Source organism: Vigna umbellata, chromosome 3, assembly GCF_029865625.1.
Source record: "Vigna umbellata cultivar VRB3 chromosome 3, Vumbellata_1.0, whole genome shotgun sequence".
Taxonomy (NCBI): Eukaryota; Viridiplantae; Streptophyta; class Magnoliopsida; order Fabales; family Fabaceae; genus Vigna; species Vigna umbellata.
This window is the reverse complement of record NC_142167.1, coordinates 5401922-5425512: the sequence shown is the minus strand read 5'-3', so window position 1 is coordinate 5425512 and position 23591 is coordinate 5401922. Positions and strand designations below refer to the sequence as shown.

The window sequence follows — 23591 nt, the reverse complement described above, 5'->3', positions numbered from 1 at the left end:
ATATCTTCCAAATAACTAAAAGATTTAGATAATGATAAAATTATTTGGAAAATATTTTCTGTTGATATTCCCAAATTAAATTCAACAACTGAATTTTATCTTTTAGATTTTCTGACTTTCCAAAATTGCACAAATATCCTGAAATTTCCTCTATTTGCACTTTAGCCCCTTTTGAATTTTCCAAATAAAATCTGATTTTGGGCCTTGAATTGCCATTTGGACCAATAAAACTTATATTCTCAGCTGCACAAATAAACATTAGAACATCCAAGAATAATTTATACGCTAAAACTCACTTTTTATGTCTCTTTATTTCCCAAATCCAACAATTCCAATCATAACAAATTCACTTAAAATAAACCATTTAAGCACCATTATCCCATCAAAAATTTGAATTTTAAAGCATAAATGTGGGCATAAATATGCACTGATTAGTAAGACCGTTTGGTCTTGTGCTTGTTTTTGTTTTTTTTTTAGTATAGGACTGTTCGGTGTAATACACCGTTGTAGGACATTTCGGTTTATAATCCTCTTGTATGACCGATCGGTCTGTTTTTATGATTTGTATCAGTGTAGGTTTATGTAAAGTTTTTAATTTATGGTTATTTTAGGATAATTGTAAGTTAAACTTTATTTCTTGGAACTGTTCTATTTTATTGTAAATGTAAGTAGTATTGAATATAGTTTGCAGCTATATTTTGAGATGTTACAACATGACTTTAATTTAATAAATTTTTTAATACAAATCGTCTAATTTATGACTATTTTAATGAGATTTATTTTTGGTTGGATTCGTCTAATACGAATTTACTTTGAGCTTATTTACGTGTAATTAGTTAGACTTAATCTTAACAGAATTTGCCTTAGACCAGTATAATTTCAATATTGTTAAAGAAATGGTACTCTTCTTTCACGACTTTATTAGAAGTTTTACGTGCATTTCAGAATTTCTTTAAAACAGAATCTATTTACGAAACACGACGTAGTCTTTTTTTATAATTATTTTAAACAACATCCAAATTCATAATTTCGAAACTAAATTCACCTAAATTTGTAAAATAACCTGTAATATTCTACTATTTTGGAACTAATTTCTATATTAGTAATGAAAATAATATGGAAAGCACTAAAAGAGAAAAACTTTTCCCGAAGCAAATAGTTTAACATTGTGAAGGATGAAAAGATTTTTATATAAGTTGTTAAAACTATAACTTCTCAAACAAATATTTTTCCAATCATTTAAATGAATTAGTTGCAGATAAAACTAGTTCTTAAAATAGTTTTTGGTGACAAGAGTTTTTATAATAATTAAGAAAATGTTCGACTAAAGTGTTTGTAAAAGGAACATTTAATAAGATTAAAGCAATAAACACACTGTTATTTTTATATTTGTTTGTTTCACCAAGTTATATACAATCTCTTCTAAGACTTCTTAGAGGGATTTATTATAATTTTCAACAAGCTTACAACTGAGTATTTTCACCAATTCTAGTATTCATAGTCACTTCGAGTAACTCTCATTACTCTAATTAGAACCGAATTTCACCCACTCGTAGTTGCATAATATTCCTCACCACTCCTAGAATCCCTAAACACTCCCGGTATCCTAGAATTCCTACGTTACTTTCTTAGAGAGGATGTGTATATAATACAGTTCAATCTGATAAATTCTCGAAATTTTCTCTCTTACAAATGTAAGTATTTTCGTTTTCTTTTGAGATTTTCTTTTCTTCACATATATTTTCTTTCGTATTCGTGTGTTTATTCTCTTGCTTTTTTCTTAGACATTTTCTTGAAAAGACATTTTTCAATATATAAGCTTCAAGAAAATGTCCGTTAGATTGTACTTTGTTTTGATCTTCGAATCTTCTTAACCTTGTTTTAGGTAATAGTTATTGGTTAAAGTCAATTTGTCAGAACAGACATGTTTTATAGTTTTTTTTATTAAAAGTAGGTTAACTTTTTGAAGCGACTTTTAATTGAGAAAACATTTCGTGAATGTCTTGTTTGTCTCAAACGTCCACTTCTTTAGTTTGTATAAGATAGGATAAGTGGATACTTGACATAAGTAATCTGCACATAATAAAGTAAAGTAGATATGCATAAACATATATATCCTTTCTACTTTTCTCATTTATAAATATTATGTATTTAAATACATGTTCAGAACCATAAAATGTTTTTTCATATTTTCTATCGTTGGTGTCAAATTTTTCATTTTCAGAAATAACATCCCTTTGATCTACTTTTAAAAAATAATCAATTTTTTATTCTTCATCAATATACCTAATTATACTTTTTATAATTAAAAATTATTTACCTTTTAGTAATATTAAGGTGATTTTTTTATTCTATATAACTATTTTTTAATTTAACATTTCTACAATTTTTTTAAAACTTCCGATAAATCAGATTATATTTGTGAGAACCTGATAAATTAATAAACACTAATCTATTCTCTGATCACATTTTACTGCACCTTGCCACGTCAAAAATCCACTCTCTTTCTCTCTGCATGCACTGAATGCCATATGTCACTTTGGAAGCTTCTAAAAGCTGTAGTGGAAACCAGGTGGCAGTGAGTAACTGCTCAACCGTTTGACGAGGAAGAGAAAATAATTTCTCTGAAAACTCTTCTCTTCCTTTCATGCAATCTTCTTCTTCCTCACGAATTCTGATCTTACATCTTCTCTGCATTTTCTCTGCACTCTTCCATCTTCTCTCTAAAATACCTTACTATCAACTCCTCTGATCTAATTTCAGAGACCGTAGACGCCTTCACTGCACCGTGAGCGTTATTCTGATCCGAACCAAACTGAGAACTGAACTGGTAAGTTCTCGTCCCTGCACTTGTCTGTTTTAGTTCATGCAAACCAAGATTTTTGGGTTGCATGTGTAAGTTAGAAGTCTGATCTGTTAATGATTTTGGTGTATTAGATAAGTGGAAGTGGTTGAGTGAATTCTGGATAGGAAGCCGTGAGTGGTCGAGATAAATTCTAAGCATTTGGAAGTGCAGTGTTAGACCAGGTAAGGGAAGCTTTAGTAATTTAATTTAATATATGTTTGATCTGTATGACAGTAATGAATTGTGATGGATGTCTGAAATGTATGCATTATGCGAATTTTGAATATGCGTGATGAAGCAGAATTGAAATGGATGTATATCAGGAATGTTGTATGAAATTATGCAGTGAATGAAATGTATGAGTTGTAATGTGATTGATTCTGCATAATTTGGAATGATTTTGATTTGAACTGTATGTTGATATGATATGTTTGAAACTGGAAGATGGAAGACTCTGTATTTATGGATTGATAATAGGAATTTTGGAATGCATGAGAGTTATGTTAAAGATAAATTCTAAGTTATGAATCATATGTAAAACTGTGAAATTCTCGTGTTTTAAAATCTGGAAAGTCTGGTCTTCTCTGATTGATGGTGTACGCTCGTCATCGAACGGTCTTATACCGTTCGGTTTCACTGGACAATAACTTAGAGTAAGAATTCTTTCATTTGGAGAGGATTCGGATCGAGAACGAGCGTTATTTGTGTGCAGAGTTAAGTTTGAGCGTTCGGCTCAACTTAGCGTGTCCAACCATTTAAAAAAAATTAAATTGAAGGGTATTAGTACGCTCGGTTTTGTCCACCAGCGTTCGTCATAAGTGGCGCTTAGTATTATATTGAGCGTTCGCCCAAAGGAACTCTCGATCTTAGATTGAGCGTTCGTTCTAGTTAGCGTTCGGTCTGACACTGAACGTTCGTTCCCATGCGCGTTCATTTCCATGCGCGTTAGTTCTATTTGGTGCTCGGTCATTGACTGGCGTTCGTCCTAAGCAGTGTTCGGTTTTATAACTGAACGCTCGTCCTATCCTGGATTCGTGAGCGAACGTATATGGTGTTCGTTCAAATTCTTATTTAACGTTCGGTTTTTTTAATGACAGTGTTCATATCTGAATTTCTTTCATATTCTGGTTATCTATTGAAATATATCTAAATTATACTTATCCTTTTTATTCAATCTCCAGTATTATACTTAGAATTATTCTAAGTATTATTCAGATCTTCTTGATTCAATCTCAAATAAATTCTTAAGTGTTCTTAACTCACGTAAATGGATACAGATTCGTTTCTTTTGTTCAGAAACGAGGCTACAGTGCACTGTAATACAGTCGTTGTGATCTATTAAAGAGTAACTTGTATTTAAATTAAGAGAGTGGAATACAGGATGCAAATCTGAATAAGAGAAATTGTGAATATGTACAAATGGTGATTTGAATGGAATTATGAGATTTGGATTGTGAATGAGCGTTCCAAGGAGGAACGTCTCCATGATGTGAATATGAGAAGTAGTGTAGTATGACCATGGTAAAGCTGCTGATGGCTGTTCATCCTGATATTCCGTGAGTGCTCATCCTCAAGTAGAGGGGAGTAGGTCATGCGTGGGAATGGCAGGAGACCCTAGTCCTACTGAGTACTTTGGACTGATAGGGTTAACCTCGGGTGGCAGCTGTTGAGGGCATCCCAGTTACTACATCACCCGGGTGCAAGAACGCCTGTAGATACATGGCTTCATACAGTCCGGACAGTCTTTAATTATGAGAATCTGAATGAGTTACTGTATGCGTGGATATGTGTTTAATATTGTATGAATTGTATGACTGATTTTATATGTTAATTTATGTTGATTATATTGAATTAAATTACCTAAGCTTACCCTTGCAAATTTCCTTGTGTTGTCTACTGTTCTGTATGTCCGTCTTGTCAATGCAATGATCATCCGTTGTGGATGTGAGCAGATGGTGAGGCACCCCTTGAAACCATGCTGGAAGAAGAAAATTTGGAGGATGTCAACCTTGTGGAAGTTGAAGTTAAAGCTGAGCAGTAGAGGCGCGTTTCTGTAGTAGCTTTAGTCACTTTTCTGTACTGTATTTTGACATTTCTGTATATAGTTATGCAGAATAGTAAATCAGAACTGGTTTCTGTATTTATTTTAAATTCGGAATACTGTTAAGTGCTGCATATTCAGTTTTAATGTGTGAGCAGTTGATGTAAATTGCTGTGCGTGCTGTTTTCTTTTTGAGCAGCTACTGTAAATATTAAGACTGTACTGTATTTACTGTAAATGTGATTAGTTCTGATTAATGGTGATTACTATTTATTGGGATGTTACAATATTCTTATAATATTTATTATTGGTTATTAATTAAAATAATTAATTTGAAGAGCGAAATTCTAAATCTCTATATTCTTTTCTTGGTGATAACCTAAAATGTGATCATTATATAAATTTACAGATTTAAAAATTTACAATTTTTTTTAATTATAGAATAATTTTAAATAATATTTTTATTATAATTCAGATTTTATAAATAAGGGTTAAATATGTTTTTAGTTCAGTTTTCGTTTCTTCTTCAAAATAAGGTACAATTTGGTTCTTACTTTTAAACGGTGTTAGTTTTCGAGGACTAAAACAAACGTTTCGAAAAAAATAGGAACAAATTGTACCTTACTTTGAAAGAGGTACGAAAACCAGAAACAGTGACTAGTTTAGGAACTAAAAACATATTTAATCCTATAAATAAACACTAATTTAGTGTAAAATACAATAATATTTAAATTATAATTTATTTTAAATATTAATATTTTTAAGAAGATCTTTTACCACGATGAGTCTGGTTGTTTCCTTAAACCTACGCGGACCCTTAAACCCTACGCAGCGGGTTTCTTCTTTCTTCTTTGTTCTTCATTCCTTCAATGGCTTTGAAAACCTACGCATCCGCCATAGCCGCCGCTGCTGCCAGTGCCGCATTACTGAATCAGAGCACTGCTTACGCAGATGGAATTTTACCACCAAATCCTTCTGAAGATCAACCTTCTCCGGCGCCGCCAAAGGTGCGAAACGATCATCCGAGGACCACTTCTGCTGGGTTTGATCCTGAGGCCCTGGAGAGAGGGGTTAAGGCTCTCAAGGAAATTTCCGCTTCACCCCACGGAAAAAAGGTTTGAACTTTATGCTCATCTTCCCTTTCCATTCAACCCCACCATTTCTCTTCTCCGTCTTTTTAACTTGCCTCTTATAGCACAGGTCTTTGAAACTATCAAAAAGCAAGAGGAGACAAAACAAGCAGAGCTTGCTGCAAAGGTTGCTGAGTTTAGGCAAATGAAAGCACAGCATGAGACAGTAAGTTAGTTTCATTCTCTTCACTTTAGTGCAATGGAAAATGTTGAATTTTGTTATGTTATTATTTTACTCTCAAGTGTGTTCTTTAATCATTGGAGTTCCTGGATTGTAACAACTGGTATCAACTGTCACGTTCCTGAACGCAAGCAGCTTTGCGAGAAATGGAGGAACGGTTAGAAAATCAAACTTGGAGTAAAAGTTGTGGAATTGTTGAACCACATCAAATAATTCCTGTTAGATATTAGGAACCACTGAATACAGTTAAAACCTTTGAAAATCTATCATTGGCCTGTTAGTTAGGATTTCTGTTTTGAGTTAGTGTCTTTTAGGGGTTATGGGTGGATGTTAGTTTATAACAGAAGATGGTTCCCCAACCTGTTATAAGTAGGACTTCTGTTATGGAAGTAGAGGTCTATTTCTTTGTTAGTTCCATTTTCAAGTCCCTGAACTTTTTACTGTCTTATTCTTGTAGTATACCAGTGTTTTTGTAGTATACCAAATGTTTAACATACCGCCAAGCCATTTTGTAGTATACCCCATTTTCTGCATCAAAAACTAAATCACAAGATTCTGATAAAAACCGAGAGCAGTTCTAATAAGATTTGTAATATGAATACCCTTACGTTTTGCAGATATATAAGGTGACATTTTAGGATTCCATTTTCTAGTACCGTGGCCAAAATGAACTCCAGCTGCTATTGTTTTGTCCAAAATTATGTTTGGACAGATTCCAGTGTGAAAGGAGAAATATCCTTCGGCCTGTTAGTCAGTATATCTGTTTTGAGTTAGTGTCTGTTTCAGGGGTTATGGGTGGATGTTAGTTTATGAACGAAAATGGTTCCCCAACATGATATAAATAGGAATTCTGTTATAGAAGTAGGGGGGAGGCTCATTTCTTTGTTAGTTACAAAACTGGACAGATTGTAGCGTTGAAAGGAGAAATATCCTTTGTGTATTTATTTTGTTGTCAAAAGACAATAAAAATCATATAGGAACTTTTTTTTTGTATCTCCGTCATTCTGACCATTTTGCTTGGGATTGTCCGTATTTTGAATATTTTACATCACTGTTGTTTAATAGTTTATAAAATCATGTTCATTGCTTGGTAAGCTTTAGCTATTTCAGGAAGAAATTCATGTACTCAAAGTTCTTTTTCATTGTAATTATGACCTTAAACTGTTGAATATTTGGATGAGACATTTTTGCTTTGTTTTGTTGTGTACTACTTCAGGATTTTTGTGTCTTGTGATTTATCTCTGATATATCATCTGGTTCATTGCAGGAAAGACAAAAAATTATATATGATGAGCAAAAAAAGCTTGCTCAGCATCAGGCACAAACAAAATCTCAAATGGCCAAATATGAGGATGAGTTGGCAAGGAAGAGGATGCAGGTGTTAAACCTTTTGAAACTCAGGATTTTTGTTGTGTCATTTATTGAGTTTCTCAATGTTGCATTTTTCTTCTTGGCAGGCTGAAAATGAATACCAGCGAGCCAGGAACCAAGAACTAGTCAAAATGCAAGAAGAATCATCAATCAGACAGGAGCAAGCTCGACGTGCAACAGAAGAACAAATCCAAGCACAAAGAAGGCAAACTGAAAGAGAGAAGGCTGAGATTGAACGTGAAACAATCAGAGTAAGGGCTATGGCAGAAGCAGAAGGCAGAGCACATGAAGCAAAGCTAGCAGAAGATGTTAACAGGCGAATGCTGGTTGATCGTGCTAATGCTGAACGAGAAAAATGGGTTGCTGCCATAAATACCACTTTTGATCATATTGGAGGTATTTTCTTACCATATTCACGAAATGTAGAGGATTATATTTACAGTCTGAGATGCAACTGTCATTACGTATGTGTTTTTGGTCATTCTGTACATATCCTACTGATTTTGAAAAGATCCCTTTGACATAAATTTGTGGGGTAACATGGTATTTTATTTTATTTTATTCATAATTTGGTTTGCTCAGTGAGCCATAGGCAATAACATTCCATTATTAATCAAAATATTGTAATTTGAGGGATGCTCTTTTCATTCACTTTTTCTTCAGTATCTAATTTATTTTAGCATAATATTGGTGAACTCCATTATTAATCGCTTTACTGTGTTTGGTGAACTCCATTCCATACTGACTTGAGTTGAAAAAACTTTATCCATATGTTGCAGGGGGTATAAAAGCCATTCTAACGGATCAAAATAAGTTGGTTGTCGCAGTTGGTGGAGTGACTGCTCTGGCAGCTGGGGTCTACACTACAAGGTAACTACACAATTATTTGTTATTGACGATATTATTTCATCTTGCCTTTGCTTTATAATTGAGGACAGTGGGGTAATGTAGTAATGGGCTATACCATGTACTATTTTTCCAGCACTTCTCACTTCTGGGAATTTTGAACTTAAAGAGCCATGTTTTCCCTTTCTACATTGTACATTTCTTTTTCCATGGCAACATTTCACTTTGGTTTATTTGCATTCGAGAGTTGCATAGTTTTGTTCATACTGGACCTTTGGTATTATGCACATCAGTTGCTGTGAGTGAGTTCATGGGTTGTGCAGTTTTATATTCACATCAATTGATTTGGTCTAACCCAGGGAAGGTGCACGAGTAATTTGGGGATATATTGATAGAATATTGGGACAACCATCATTGATTCGAGAGTCTTCCAGAGGGAAATACCCCTGGTCTGGCATGTTTTCTCGTGCCATGAGCTCCCTATCTCGACGTAATGATCCAGCATCTGCCTCTAAAAATGGAAATGGTTTTGGTGATGTGATTTTGCATTCTTCTCTTCAGAAACGAATTGAACAGCTGTCATCTGCAACTGCAAATACAAAAGCACATCAAGCACCATTCAGAAACATGCTTTTTTATGGTCCTCCTGGAACTGGAAAGACAATGGCTGCTAGAGAGTTAGCTCGTAAATCTGTATGATTTTTCTTCAATCTGTTGATCTACTTATTCTAATTTTCAATTATTTCATACAATTTACATTCTTGGGTCAAATAAATGGGTGCATTGTTCAATGGGTGCATTGTTAAATTAGTTTTTCCCTTCAACAGGGTAAATTTTAATGTTATCATTCTGTATTAATTGGTGTGAATACACCAGCATGCAGCAAACTATTTAGTACATTTTTACGATTTTGGTCTGTTTCAGAATTTCTTCTTGCTATTTAGGGCCTACAATTAAAAAATTCAAAATTATGTTTTGACTGCTCTACAAATTTATGCTCTCATGCTTTCTAAATTCAGTGGTTCAAATATATATTCAGTGCCATTTTCTGGTTATAGCATGCTTTATGAAACAATAAAATTTATCCTCATCAGTTGAATATTTATGCTTATCAATTATATTTTATTTTTTAACTGCAATCTATACCTTTCAAATAAGTTTATTTTATTTAATTTGGGTTTCCAATTTAATGCAGGGATTAGATTATGCATTAATGACTGGAGGAGACGTTGCTCCTCTGGGGTCACAGGCTGTAACAAAGATACACCAGTTGTTTGATTGGGCTAAGAAATCAAAAAGGGGTTTATTGCTTTTCATTGATGAAGCCGATGCATTTCTGTGCGAGTAAGCAATACTTCTTCCATGTTTTCATTTGTTTTTTATTTTGCTTCTCTTTGCACGCGACAACATAAGATGATCAAAAGCAGCTAGATGCTGCTCAATCTGGATCACATTTGTTTGTTAAAAATGAAACTGACAACATACTTTCCGAGAAAATTGTTTGAAATGGATTCATTGGATTTGATGGCTTTGCAGGCGGAACAAGACTTATATGAGTGAAGCACAAAGAAGTGCTTTAAATGCCCTTCTCTTCAGAACCGGTGACCAGTCTAAGGACATAGTCCTTGCTCTTGCCACAAATCGTCCTGGTGATCTTGATTCAGCTGTTGCGGACCGAATCGATGAGGTTCTAGAATTTCCCTTGCCTGGGGAAGAGGAGCGCTTCAAACTTCTTAAGCTCTATCTGGATAAGTACATAGCCCAAGCTGGATCCAGAAAATCTAGTTTTGTTAAAGATTTTTTTAAAGGAAAGCCACAACAAATAGAAATTAGGGGATTGACTGATGATATTGTAAAGGAAGCTGCAGCTAAAACCGAGGGATTTTCTGGAAGAGAAATAGCCAAACTAATGGCAAGTGTCCAGGCTGCTGTATATGGAAGTGAAAATTGTGTGCTTGATCCAAGTTTGTTCCGTGAAGTGGTAGATTATAAAGTTGCAGAGCATCAGCAGAGAAGAAAACTGGCAGGTAGTGATAAACCTATGCCATGAGGAGTTTTAGAGATTTTATCAAGAACCCTTGTATAATGTAGGTCTGGTCCATTGCATTATGTTATGGGCATGCTGCTATTTATTGGTTCCCCTAATTGATGAGAAGATTTTGGAATTTGAATTTTTTAGTGTTTCATTTACGGCTGATAATCACTATTCAACATTCATCTCTAAATGTAGCAGCAGCTAATCCAGGGTTTGATATCACGTTGAATATTCTTTTTCTCCCTTCACTGGCCAAAAACTAGGTTTCATGCTATCATTGGAAGTTACATGTACTTCTTGAAAAACCATCAGTCTACCCTACTGTGATCTAGTAGAGGCTCTATTTTTTTTCATTTGTAATTTTTTTATATAGTATTAATTACAATAAAAATATATTGTGGGTTTCAATATTTGTTAGTAATTTATTGGTGATGACCATTACACATACACCTGAGTTAGAGAATGAGAATACATAGTTCAGTGGAGGATTAACCATCAATTTTCTCATTTGTTACTCACTCATAGTCATTAACCATTAAATAATGGAAGAAAAAAAAGAAAAAAAAGAAAAAAAGAGAGCAAATACATATTAAAAACTATACATAAATTATAAAATAACAAGATCAATTACTCTTCAATCTAAGTATTAGATATTTAAATGTCAGGTTAAAAAAATAGCAAGAAAAATAACTAATATTATGTATCTTATTCTTAAATATTTTATGCTGTATTACGGTTCAATATATTTTTAGTTTTAAACTTATGATGTTAAATTGGATATGATTCATGTTTAAAATATTAATCTAGTTTGATTTCCAAACTTGTAGAAATAAATGAATGAAGTATTTATCACCAAATAATATTAAAAATTTACTGATGTAACAAATAATATTACTATACGTGTATCCACATGCATATGTGTACGTGTTAGCCTATGACAAACGTCAGCGCATGACACACTTATGTGGGAACGAAATTCAAAGTTTGGAATGTTAACATACCTATGTGATTTTTCACTTGTAAAATATCATCATATTAGCATATGATTTACTATGTTCTCTTTAAAACCAAACAAAGATATAACTTCATAAAATTTTTAAAGGCCATTACCTGTTGGTTTGTTTTACCCATTTCGGACTTCAATGTTATAAATCAAATTCTAATAAATAGGTTTTATAATCATTGAAAATTGTTAACCTTAACTTAAGTAGATGTTTTTATTGTTGTCTCATTGTCTAATGAGAAACTTTGATTCAATTGTACTAAATAACTTGTCTAATTTTTTGTTTTTATTAACAATTTGATTTATATTATCATCTTTAGCAACTTCTGAGATCTCAAATCATTATTTAATAGCATATTCTTGAATCGAAGGTGCATGCATAAATAAAAAAATTTAATTTGATTAAGAGCATTGAATAATGAATAATGACTATTTTTAAAACAATATTTTAAATTAAATGGTTAAATATATTTTTGGTTCTTAACTTTAAGTTAAAATTGAAATTAGTTTCTGCTCAAAACTTTGATCTAATTTAATTCTCAAATTTTAGAAAAGTATGAAATTTAGTTTTTTTATCTTTATTAAGTTTATTTGATGTTTCAAACGTGTTTTAAGATAATATTTGAATTGTTTATACTGTTTAACACATTTTTGATTCAGTGTTAATTAAAAATTGCATTTGAAATATCAAATAAACTTCATTTGAAATCTCAAATAAACTTGATAAAATTTGATTAAAATTATTAAATCAACACATTTCATAAATTGAGAAACTAAATTAGATCAAAGTTTTGAAGAGAGACTAATTTTAACTTTCATTAAAAGTTAAGGTACCAAAAACATATTTATCCTATATTAAATCATTTCCACTAATAAAGTCATTTTTAAGAAACTCTATATCTTTTTATTAAAACTCTATTTTTTTTATTTCACAGTTTTAATGTTATAAAGTGCACAACAAAATTTATATCCTTTAAACTTTTTAGAATATCCAATAAAATATACACTATAATAGTCTTTAGATTTAGTTTCTTTATGGATTTTAAATTCATATTTTAGACAGACATCTATAATTAATTACAATTAATATTTTTTATTTGATCTTAAATATATATATATATATATATATATATATATAATATTTAACTATTAAAGATGTTCTAAAAACTCTTTAATTCATTTAAATTATATAGGTATACTCCTCAAGGGTGAGTCCCTTTCACATAGGTATACTCCTCTTCCAGTGGAAGCATTCCCAACCAACCACAAGTATGAGTAGCTCTTGGTACCGCCGTTCATCTTAACGGGACTTGCTTACCTTAATACCCTTTGTTAGGAAGACTTTCCGTATAGGGACCATTATACTCGTCTGAGTCGATCACCAAGACAAACTATCTGCTTGAATACCACGATTGGGTATACCGAGAAGGAGGTTCATCAGGGAGACACAAACACTAGTGAGATCTGAGTCAAACCACATAAGGGCTTGACACCACTCTCTACCCAAAACCTTAAGTTACTTTTCTTTTGCAAAAAAAAAAAAAAGTATGACAAAAAATACTTTTCTTCTTACTTCCCAAAAGCAACAACAAAGTATGGGCAATTGTGTGTATGCTTGAAACAATAACAAGAGAAGTATGGGACATGGACAGTCTAAAAGGTTCGTTGTTTGAAGGAAGGTCTAGCCTTTGGCTATGTTTGGTGTTTATAGTTTGAAATGCAAGAAGAAGGAAACATTTGAGGGTTGCGAAAGGTTTACAAATACACCTTCGTCGGGGGACACGCCCTGAGTCGCCATTGCTAAGTGTTCGAACATGAACGTGAGCAGCGCATTGTTGGGAAGAACTACCACATCCTCACCAAAGATCTTGTGTTTGGCGGGCTTTCTGCGATATAGGTCATTATTGTTCATGCAAGGTAGATAGTCTCGACGGGGCAAGCAGAGACGATGGTAGTGACTTGTTCTCCACCTATGAGCTCACAAATAATAGATCTGAAAAAGAAACTAAGAATGAAAAAGGTAAGGAAAGGGAAAGGAGGTACTTGGAAGAATCTCAAATCTACTAGAAAATGAAAGTGAAAGAGCACAACGAGAAAAAAAGGAAAAACAAAACCTTTAACAACTTAAACCTAACATAGGATAAAAATGTAATTTTATTTTCTTAACAGGTAACGGATACTCACGGATACAAATAATATGATACCCGAACCCGACTCGTTAATGAACGAGTATTAAATTATCTGCTACCCGAGTACCTATTATCCGCTAGTATCAACTACTCGAAACATATTTTATTCAAGGATACCTACAGACTTGGATATCTGAAAACGCAAATACCTATATACGTGGATACCCACATAATCGGATATCTACAAACACATATACCTGTGTATGCAGCTACTTGCGAGTGGATATTTTTTTGTCATTCCTAGTCTAATATATTATGGGTTAAATATGTTTTTAGTCCCTAAACTATTGGTCGTTTCTGGTTTTCGTCCCTCTTTCAAAGTAAGGTACAATTTGGTCCTCATTCTTAATATGTTTTTAGTCCCTAAACTATTGGTCGTTTCTGGTTTTCGTCCCTCTTTCAAAGTAAGGTACAATTTGGTCCTCATTCTTTTCGAAACGTTCGTTTTAGTCCTCGAAAACTAAACACTGTTTAAAAATTTGGTCCTCATTTAGCAACAAATGAGGACTAAAACCAAAATTCCGAGGACTAAAACGAACGTTTCGAAAAGAATGAGGACCAAATTGTACCTTACTTTGAAAGAGGGACGAAAACCAAAAACGGCCAATAGTTTAGGGACTAAAAACATATTTAACCCATATATTATTAATAGAAATATTGTTAGTAATGTAAATTTTAATTTAGCCACAAATTTAATTGACAGTTTCATTACTAATAATTTTTTTTAATGATTTTAATTTTAAAGTTCATCAATAAATTTAAATTTATTAACGAAAAAGAAATCCATCATAATGCAAAAATTAGTGTGACAACCTTATATTTTGTAAATATGATGTTTAACCAGTAGATCATTCAAATGGAGTTTTTTTTTTAATTTTTTTTTAATTTTTTTAATTTTTTTAATTTTTTTAATTTTTTTACATTGTGGTTTATAATCTATTCAACCAAATTATTGTAGTACTTACAACCCCTTCTCTACAACTTCTTTAACAGATCTTTCTCAGCAAATACTTTGTCATATGCATAATGGTATGATTTTTTCTTTCATGTACACCATGTTGTGGAATATAAAACACAATAGATTAGTGTTCAAAAATTTAAGAAGATGCATTATAAGTTAGAATTTAATAAATATAAAAAACAATATAATTGTAATTCACCTACTCAATTTTCAACTTATAGTTCTAAAAGACTTATTTATAAATTTCATTTAAAATTCATAAAGATTATTTTTTTGGAATAATTTTTTTTTTTCGAAGATGTTTACACTATTAAAATATAAAAGATATGGTATATTATTTATTGTATAATTGAATATGTATAAAATAAAAAAAAATATAAGTGATCCAAGTAGTTTTCAAAACAAAGTCACCAAACATAAAATTTATAAACTTTTAAATTTTTAATCTTTTTTAAAATTAAAAATTAAGTTATCATCCTCTTTAATTCTAATATAATTATTTTCATATAGTACTACATATTTTAAAATTAATAATTTATTTTAATATGCATATTTTAGAAACTAAATATAAATATAAAAATGAATATTTTAAAAAGGATCCGTGCATTTGCACGTTTTTAAAAATAGACATGCGGAGGGAAAATGAAGAGTGCACGGTATAAATTAAGGAATAATGATAAACTATTCAATAATTATTATAGTCAATACATTTTTTTATAGATAAATTTAAGTCTTGGCAAAAGTAAAAGTATTTATAATTTTTTTTTTGAAAGAAATTCATTAGTATCATTAATTTTACTTAAATTTTTCACCAGTAAAAGCTTTTTTCATCCTCAATAGTTTATTTTTATTTATTTTTTATCTTAATAATATTAAATAAATTACTAATAATACGTCAAAACTTGTCTCTGCATGCCATACATGTTTTTTTTTTCTCATTTTACATGTTACACCTGTAAATTATGAAATGTTATCAGACATGTTGATAATTAATTTTTATTAGAAAAATTAGTTAATTATTTTTATTGAAAATTTTGTCAATATCTTTTTAAGAAGTTATTGGGTTCTTCTTTGTCCTATTGGTTTAAGAAATGTCTATTATTTATACTATTTAATATATTAAAAGAATAAATCTTAAAGAAAAAGAATTATATACAAATGTGTAATAAAATAATAAACACCAAAAAGTTAAACTTATCCACTCCCATAAGCAAAATCAATGTGAAAAATAAATTATCCATTTAATTATTTTTTTAAAATATGAAGTTTCTCATAATTGTAATTTTATTTTTCCATACTTTTAAAAATAATTCTTGAAATTTGAGAAATATAATTACCAGTTTAATCATCTAGATCTAAAAACAATATTAACAAATCATTTTAATTTCTTCAATGTAGTATCTATTTTTTTTTAATTTAAGAAATAAAAATATTGATTTTAAAAAAAATTGAATATAAAAATCAAATTCACTACAAATTTCAGAAAAGAAAAACATAACTTGCTAGAAAAATATTTAAATCTTCTTTTTATGTAAGCAATTTCTCTTTTGTTTTATAGATACATCCAACAACACCACCTTATTAGAATAGAACATGTTTCATAGTTGACAGTAGTGGTGCAGAACAAGATAGATACCAATAACATACATAATGTTGCTGCAACATTCCTTGTTCTGTGCTATTCCTCTCTCTCACACTGTTTCTCTCTTCACCCCATCACTGAAACAAAGGAACCCATTTCTTCACCATCTCTCTTCTCCTAGAAAGCCCAAAGCTTCCACCTTCAGAATTTCTTCTCTTGGCCCTGGTTTCTTTGATGACATCGCTCAAATTGCTCATAACAAGGTACCCCATTTCAAAATTCAAAGTTTATATGTCTTACAAATTCTTGGTTCCTTTCAAATTTTGATATTTTCTTTTTCTTTCTCTTTCTTTGATCTTCTTCTCCCAAGGTTCTGATTGCAGCTGGTGTTTCTTTGGCGATTGGTCAGCTTTCTAAGCCATTCACTTCGGTTTTTCTGTATGGCAAAGAGTTTGATATCAGGGTAATTGTTCAAGCCGGAGGGTTCCCATCGTCACACTCTTCTGTATGGCCTTGCAACCCTTAATCAGTTAATCCTATTTTGATGATGACACTTCAATTGTTGAATATTTTACCCAGTAGGGTTTCATTGTCAATATCAGTATCTCACCAAGTTGTTTGTATTTTCCTGGCATAGGCAACAGTGGCTTGTGCAACATTGTTTGGCCTTGAGAGGTAAGGTATTGAGATTGTGCCATTTTGGTGTTCGGTTCAAGAATAATTAAATATATACTATTAGATTATATTTGAATGGTCAAGACCTAAAGATAAAGGCACACTACTTTTTTAATGGTCTTGTGATCACTAAAACCCTTTTAATCTTGATCATCCATTTATAGTTGTATGGATAGCATTCATAGGTTTTATTTCTCACAATAACCAAGAATTTCACTTGACTTATACGTTTGTATGCATATATTCTTGTGATATATGTAATTTTATAATTTTCAAATGCAGAGGGTTCTCCGATCCTATTTTTGGGCTTGCAGTTGTGTATGCTGGTCTCATTATGTATGATGCTCAGGTATGATCTTCTGTTAAATATGGTACTTTCTATCTAGTCTTTAGTATTATTTACTTCATGTATTTGTATTGTATCACGTGAATGTCTTTTGCTATGTTCTTTTAATTGTGTAACATTTGAACTGCGCTTAGATAAAAAGCAACAATTGGGGAGGTCTATTTTGTAGACACCGTGGTGGTCCATTGGCTATTTATTTCAAACTTATTTGACAAGTCTTAAGCCGGATTATATTAAGATCTTGTAAGATATTTGCTATGGTTGTTACGTGATTATTCTAATCTCTAATGAATGATACAACTATTGTGGAATTCTTCTCGTGGTGGTATTGGTAAACACTAAACATGAACAGATTTAGTTCAATTTTTTGCTTGTGACTTGTGGTTTTATGCGGGGATGTGTTGTTTCTGGAACTACGTATGTTGGTAAAGCAATTAGCATAAGCTGATATGCAGCAGAAAATTCTTTATGACCAATGAAGATTTTGAGGAGTGACAACAAAACATAAACTCTAATTCAAATATACTCGAATGTAAAAGATATTATAAGATGACTGAATTGTTGAACTAGCAATTTATATAGGTTCGTACAGTGGGGGACTCCGTAAACATAAAATTCTTGCTTGTGTTACTCCTCTGGTTTGTCAGGTTGAATGTGTTCCACTGTCAATGCCCTAAAGTAAAAACAAGCTTTGAATAACAGTTTGACCATAAACTTATCATTTTCAATGTTATGTACCATGGTAGATATAGTTGTTTGATGGAATGCTTACTACTAAACTAAAAGCTATATATAGTTGATGGTTAGGAGACAACTCTTACTACTTAAGAGTGTATGAACTCAAGCATCACTATTCAATTGTGCCTTGACCCACCTAGCCTACGCCACAGACAATTGATGCATCCCGGCAACAATCTCCCTCTGAACAATTGTTCCACTGGGAATCAAACTTATGACCTTGGATTTGATACCAATTGTTGGATCGAGTGTGTGTCACTAGAGTTATAGCTGATAATCAAGGTTAAACTCTTTCTACTTAAACGTCTAACAGCCCAAGCACCACTATTCAATAGTGACTTGTTCCATATAGACTAAACCACAGGACAATTGATGCACACTACAACAATATGAACTGTCTACCAGCATTGGTAATCTATGGATTTACATTTAGGCTAGAACTGTTCTTTATCTTTTGTTGATGGATTGATTTAGTAAAACTGTGACCTAAGAAATATAAAGTTGTTGCTTAAGTTTGAGGCCAGAGAATTTAACCAAAACATCTTTTCCTCAAAACAGTAGTTTGATACTGTGCTGAAAATATTGTATATATGGGTAATAAAACTGGAGTTAGAGAAGCTTTACATTTCTGAATGGTTATACAAAAAAAAGTTGCTATTAGGATTTGCAAGAAAAGTAGCTCCAGGAGCATAAAGCTTCATACACTTTGAAACTAATTAACAAAATTCAACAAATACCTATGCTGTGGACCAAAGACCACTAGGCTCATCCAACTGATTAGGTTCATCCAACAAGCGATTTAATAATCCTAGTGGCCATTAATGTCCAAAGAGAGTTTCTAATTACAAAATCATAAAAACCATTACAAAAGAATCATCAAAGACCCCATACAAAATCACACAATTCCTAATCTATAATGTATCCCCTCCTTCTTAATTCTTCATTATGTTCCAATTTGTGCACTTATGTAACAGATTGCCAACAAGGTAAACAAAGGTATTTAGGTGGAGTGTTTATCTCTATAGATTATTAAAGGAGGAGAGGGATGTGATGCAGAAATGTAAGAAGCCAGTAAAGAGAAAGGAAGGGTGCACCTCTCTTTTCAATACCCCTTTTTGTTTTTGTTTCAGTATATACATTGTAAATTCACACCCAGGGGTACTACTGATAGTATGTAGAAGAATGATACAGAGGGTTTACTAAATATTTTTTATACATTGGTAACAACGAAGTCTGAAACTATGACTTGATGCCAACTGCCAAAATCCCTTACTACTAGCCCAATCCTACTGCAACTAAATATTTAGTTGGACAATGCTAGTCCCTTACTTTGATGGCATCTAAAATATTTTCATAATTTGGTTTTTGTTTTATACTTAGAGTGAGATTGCAGAGGTACTTCTTTTGTTCTTATTCATATCTGCTCCACTTTGAACTGGGCACCTTTAAAGCTGCAGAATGAGAAATGGAATTTAAAGAATGTATACGGGAAGTAGAACAAGGATGGTTGCAATTGGGAGAAAAAGTGACCAGGAAATTATTACCATCTTCAACCTAAGAAACCTTGTTACATGTATTTTTAGTCACGACTTACTGCCTGCTTTTCTGAGATTCGTTTAAAAAAGAATTATAAATCTCAGTTTTCTAATCTCCCATAGTTGTCCTCACTAGACCAAAAGTTAGTTGAAATGTCAGTTGCTTAGACCCAGCAGAAAGAACATTTGTATAAGATAAATGCTGTTTTTTGTACTACTCTTTCTCCTTTTACTTAAAATCAGCCCAAGAAAAGCTGTTTTTTACTGTTTGTCCCCTTAACTTGGTTGCTTTTGTTATGAATATAACCTTATAACTAACAATTGGGAGTTTGGATTGTGTGATATTCAGGGTGTAAGAAGAGAAGTAGGGATTCATGCTAGAATGTTGAACAAACTACTACTCCAAATGCAAGCCAACTCTTTACATTCCAAAGATGCAGATAATTTAATGAACTCTCAACCAGGACTATCAAAGCAACTGAAAATAGAAGACTTTGAGAAGTCCCTTTTGCCCAAAGAAGCCACTTTGGAACCACAACAAGCGAATGGAGGTTTATTGGTCAAATCAGGAAGCAAAATAAGGCAAACAGAAGAAGAAGAAGAAATCTCAAAATTGGGTGTTGATGGCATACCCCCATTAAAAGAATCTATTGGCCATACAGAGATTGAAGTCATAGCTGGTGCCTTACTAGGCTTTTTGGTGGCTTTGGCTGTGTATGATATCGTGTAAAATTCTTTTTTGATGAATAATTTCATCATATATCTTACGTCAAATAGAATATTATACTAATGTAAAGAAACCGCAAGTTGGAACCAGCTTAGGTTATCTTTCAGCAAAATATACCACATTCAAATATGTCCAAAGAGAACATCACATTGGTAAAGATAGAATACCCTTCTAAAAGGGATCGGATTTGCTTGGGATGAATGGCAGATTTTTGCTTCTTAATTCAATTTTGAAACATTCAGGTTTGTCTAATTGAATGGAACAAAGGATATTTTATTTACCTTAATTTTATGTAAAATTATTATTATTAATAATTGGTTATAGATAATAAATTTTGAAACTTATTAATTAAATAAAGAAATATATGCAAAATATGACTTTAAATAAGTTTAAGTTATTACTACTTGTTTTTTGGTTTTTATCATTTTGAAACTTTAATATTTGTTTGTATTTCCACTTTTTAACTTCAGTTTAAATTTATTTATTCATATTTTAATATCTATAAAGTATTATTTTTTATACATATATTTATCGTGGACTTAAAAATATTTTAACTCTAGTTATTTAAACCAGTAAAAAATTGAGATGCTGTAGCTGCATTTTTCAATATGCCGTCTTATATCCCTTTTATAAATAAAAGTATACGAGTTTTATTATAAACAAATATATAGAGGTATTATTACTTCTATTTTATGTGGTTTTGTTTTATAAAAATAAGATAATTAAATATATTATTTATTATATATTATATATTTATATTAAATTTAAGTTGTAATAAAATATTAATTAAACAGAATAAATATTTATTATTTAAAACTTATATATATATATATATATATATATAATGTGGATACTTAATTTTTTAATCTATTTTTGGAAGTTTAAAGTCTTTTAAGTACTATTTGTTAGTTTATTATTTTCTACATTATGTTTAAATTTTTTTTAATTTTTAACATAATACGTTTATGAATTTTGTATTATGATTTAAAAATATTATTAAAAATAAAGTAAAGAATATATATAAATTTAATATTATTTTTATAGAAATTTTTTATTTTCATATATACACATCTTATATACCCCTTTATCATTAATTATATTTTAATATATATATATATATATATATATATATATTATATAAATTACAAAGGTGATATATATTTAATACTTTTATTTTGATTTTAATTATATTTTAAAATTAAAATAAAAATAAAATTTATATCCTAAATGATACTATAGTGTAAGATCTATTAATATGTTATTTTTCACAAAAAACACAAAGCACCTCATGATACTTAATATCTCGCGTCATCCCCTTAATAAAAAAATAACAAGTCACAAAAATATCAACTAGACCAATTCTTACAAAAATGAAAAACTTAATTCTTAATAAAACAAATAAATTAACCCTAATGTAATAACGTTATAACAATGTAATCGTTAATTTATTATTAATTTGATCATTAAAATTACATTTTAATAAAAAAGGATTTTGTAAAACTCAAGTGTAAAAACTTTTACAAATATATGTTCACTCACTTGACAAAAACTTTCTAGATTACTAAAAAGGCACAAAACGTGGCAGAAAACAAGAGTGACAGTACGAAATAACACGCGTAATCTGATGGCATGTCTGCATACTACGTGGTTTGATTTTGGTAGGGCAGAGTTACATTATCAATATCCTCCCATGATATATATATATAATGCATATGTGAAGGTGAAAAATAAGCATAGAAAGGATCAAAAGAGTGTAATCAATCACATAGAGATATCATGTCTGGGGCACAAGGAGCACAGCCAAAAGGGTCAAAGACAGCAACAATATATGAGTCAGTAGGAGGAGGAGGAGGAGAGAACAGGAGCAGGATTGAGTTGCGTTCAAGGGAGGATCAAGGTTCCATTCAGGTGGAGAAATTGCAGGAGAAGGTCAATGATCCTGCTGGAAAAGGTGGTCCTGTCTTTGGTGCTGGTAAAGAGGAAGACAAACAAGACCTTGGAGTCACAGGCACAGGCTAATTCATAACCTATGCATAAACCAAAACCTACTCTCTTCTTATCATCATGCTGCTGCTTCTAAATCTTTCTTCTGTGTGTTTGTGTCTTTGCATGAAACTGATTTCTGTCTTCCTTTCTTACTTTGCTTCTACTTTGTGTTTTATGGAATAAAACGGAAGAGGTTGATGTTATGACCTAAATATCCTTTTCTTTGTTTTATTTCTTTCTCTACAGTGACTCATTGTTTTATGTTCTTACTTGTTTGATCTTTTATACATTAATTCCTTCCTTCCGTCATTCTTTCTTCACTTGTCTTGATACTTGAGCAAGATCAATCAGTGGAGTAAATTCACATTTCATCTTCATCTGAATATATCTTCATTTAATTTTGGAAGATGTTTCTTCTTTAATTAGTAGGCAATTTAATCTATTTGTTACTATATTCATTCATGGTTGTAATGTTAACTAGAACTATAGATTCTAATATTTATGATGAATAAGTATTTATTTATTGCAAGGGTTAAAGTTAATTTATGATTACTTTTATACCACCATTTTCTTTGTCCATGAAACTAACCAATTTTCTACTCAATATTATGGAATAAATTTTTTTATGCATACCTACATACCAAAAATCAAATTTTCCTTTTATTCAAAGAAATTAAAACTAAGATTTAGGAACAAAGTTACAATATATGTGTATCCAACATTTTTGTTGAATAATGCTACACTTCTTGTTTTTCTTCTTCCGTGACCATATTACCAATTTCACAATACAACAAACATATGTAATTTGAAACAACACAATTATATTATAATGATATAATAATATTAAATAAGATTATTTGTTTGCTCGAATGGAATTTTATAATAATACAAAAATATACTGAATAAGATTATTCATACTTAATTGGAATTCTATTCTCAAGTAGAATTGTTTATATATATTCTATTCTAAGTTTAATAGTGAACGTTTTTCTTTCTCCCACCAGGATGATTCGAGATGGATTTTACATATTTCAATCTAACTTTCTTTTATTGGAATAAAGTAAACAATAATGTTCTTTTAAGTAAATCTTATAATGATTTCAAAACATCACTTTAAAAATAATTAATATTTAAAATTAAGATTTTAATAATAATATTTCTTCAGGAAGCTTAATTCGGTCCTCAACAATTAAGCTCTTTTATCCGTATAAGGGATAACGGATATAACATAATACTTACATCCAAGAGTATAATATAATACTTACATTTGAAAGTAGGTATTAAAATATTGATAGTATAATACTTACATTTGAAAGTAAGTCGAAAGTAAGTATTAAAATATTGAGTACTGTCGCGAATGAATTTTATTCGTATATATATATATGTTAATAGAGCTAGAA

At 31.0% G+C, this 23591-nt stretch overlaps 3 protein-coding genes across 3 annotated transcripts; all 3 read left to right on the top strand.

Annotated features, from left to right (window-relative positions):
• Window positions 1–5682: 5682 nt before the first annotated feature.
• LOC124844163 (uncharacterized) lies at window positions 5683–10857 on the top strand. The gene is made up of 8 exons (XM_047321044.2): window positions 5683–6001; window positions 6087–6182; window positions 7465–7575; window positions 7655–7964; window positions 8348–8438; window positions 8774–9107; window positions 9610–9758; window positions 9951–10857. Exons 1-8 carry the CDS (start codon window positions 5756–5758, stop codon window positions 10462–10464), a joined length of 1851 nt encoding a protein of 616 aa, XP_047177000.2. The 5' UTR covers window positions 5683–5755; the 3' UTR covers window positions 10465–10857.
• Window positions 10858–16192: 5335 nt separating this feature from the next.
• On the top strand, window positions 16193–20440 carry LOC124844165 (Acid phosphatase/vanadium-dependent haloperoxidase-related protein). Its single transcript, XM_047321047.2, has 5 exons — window positions 16193–16447; window positions 16555–16689; window positions 16822–16859; window positions 17142–17208; window positions 19828–20440. The coding sequence occupies exons 1-5, from the start codon at window positions 16253–16255 to the stop codon at window positions 20206–20208; spliced, it is 816 nt and encodes a 271-aa protein (XP_047177003.1). The 5' UTR covers window positions 16193–16252; the 3' UTR covers window positions 20209–20440.
• A 1482-nt stretch (window positions 20441–21922) lies between these two features.
• LOC148201475 (seed maturation protein) lies at window positions 21923–22394 on the top strand. The gene has a single exon (XM_088110570.1). It carries the CDS (start codon window positions 21982–21984, stop codon window positions 22222–22224), a length of 243 nt encoding a protein of 80 aa, XP_087966696.1. The 5' UTR covers window positions 21923–21981; the 3' UTR covers window positions 22225–22394.
• Window positions 22395–23591: the final 1197 nt, after the last annotated feature.

Excerpts from the sequence above, each read along its gene's own strand:
- LOC124844163 (XM_047321044.2), top strand. The coding sequence starts at position 5,756 with ATGGCTTTGAAAACCTACGCATCCGCCATAGCCGCCGCTGCTGCCAGT. Across the intron at positions 6,002-6,086 it reads CTTCACCCCACGGAAAAAAG|GTCTTTGAAACTATCAAAAA; the intron begins GTTTGAACTTTA and ends CTTATAGCACAG. Across the intron at positions 6,183-7,464 it reads TGAAAGCACAGCATGAGACA|GAAAGACAAAAAATTATATA; the intron begins GTAAGTTAGTTT and ends GGTTCATTGCAG.
- LOC124844165 (XM_047321047.2), top strand. The coding sequence starts at position 16,253 with ATGTTGCTGCAACATTCCTTGTTCTGTGCTATTCCTCTCTCTCACACT. Across the intron at positions 16,448-16,554 it reads CTCAAATTGCTCATAACAAG|GTTCTGATTGCAGCTGGTGT; the intron begins GTACCCCATTTC and ends TCTTCTCCCAAG. Across the intron at positions 17,209-19,827 it reads TCATTATGTATGATGCTCAG|GGTGTAAGAAGAGAAGTAGG; the intron begins GTATGATCTTCT and ends TGTGATATTCAG.
- LOC148201475 (XM_088110570.1), top strand. The coding sequence starts at position 21,982 with ATGTCTGGGGCACAAGGAGCACAGCCAAAAGGGTCAAAGACAGCAACA.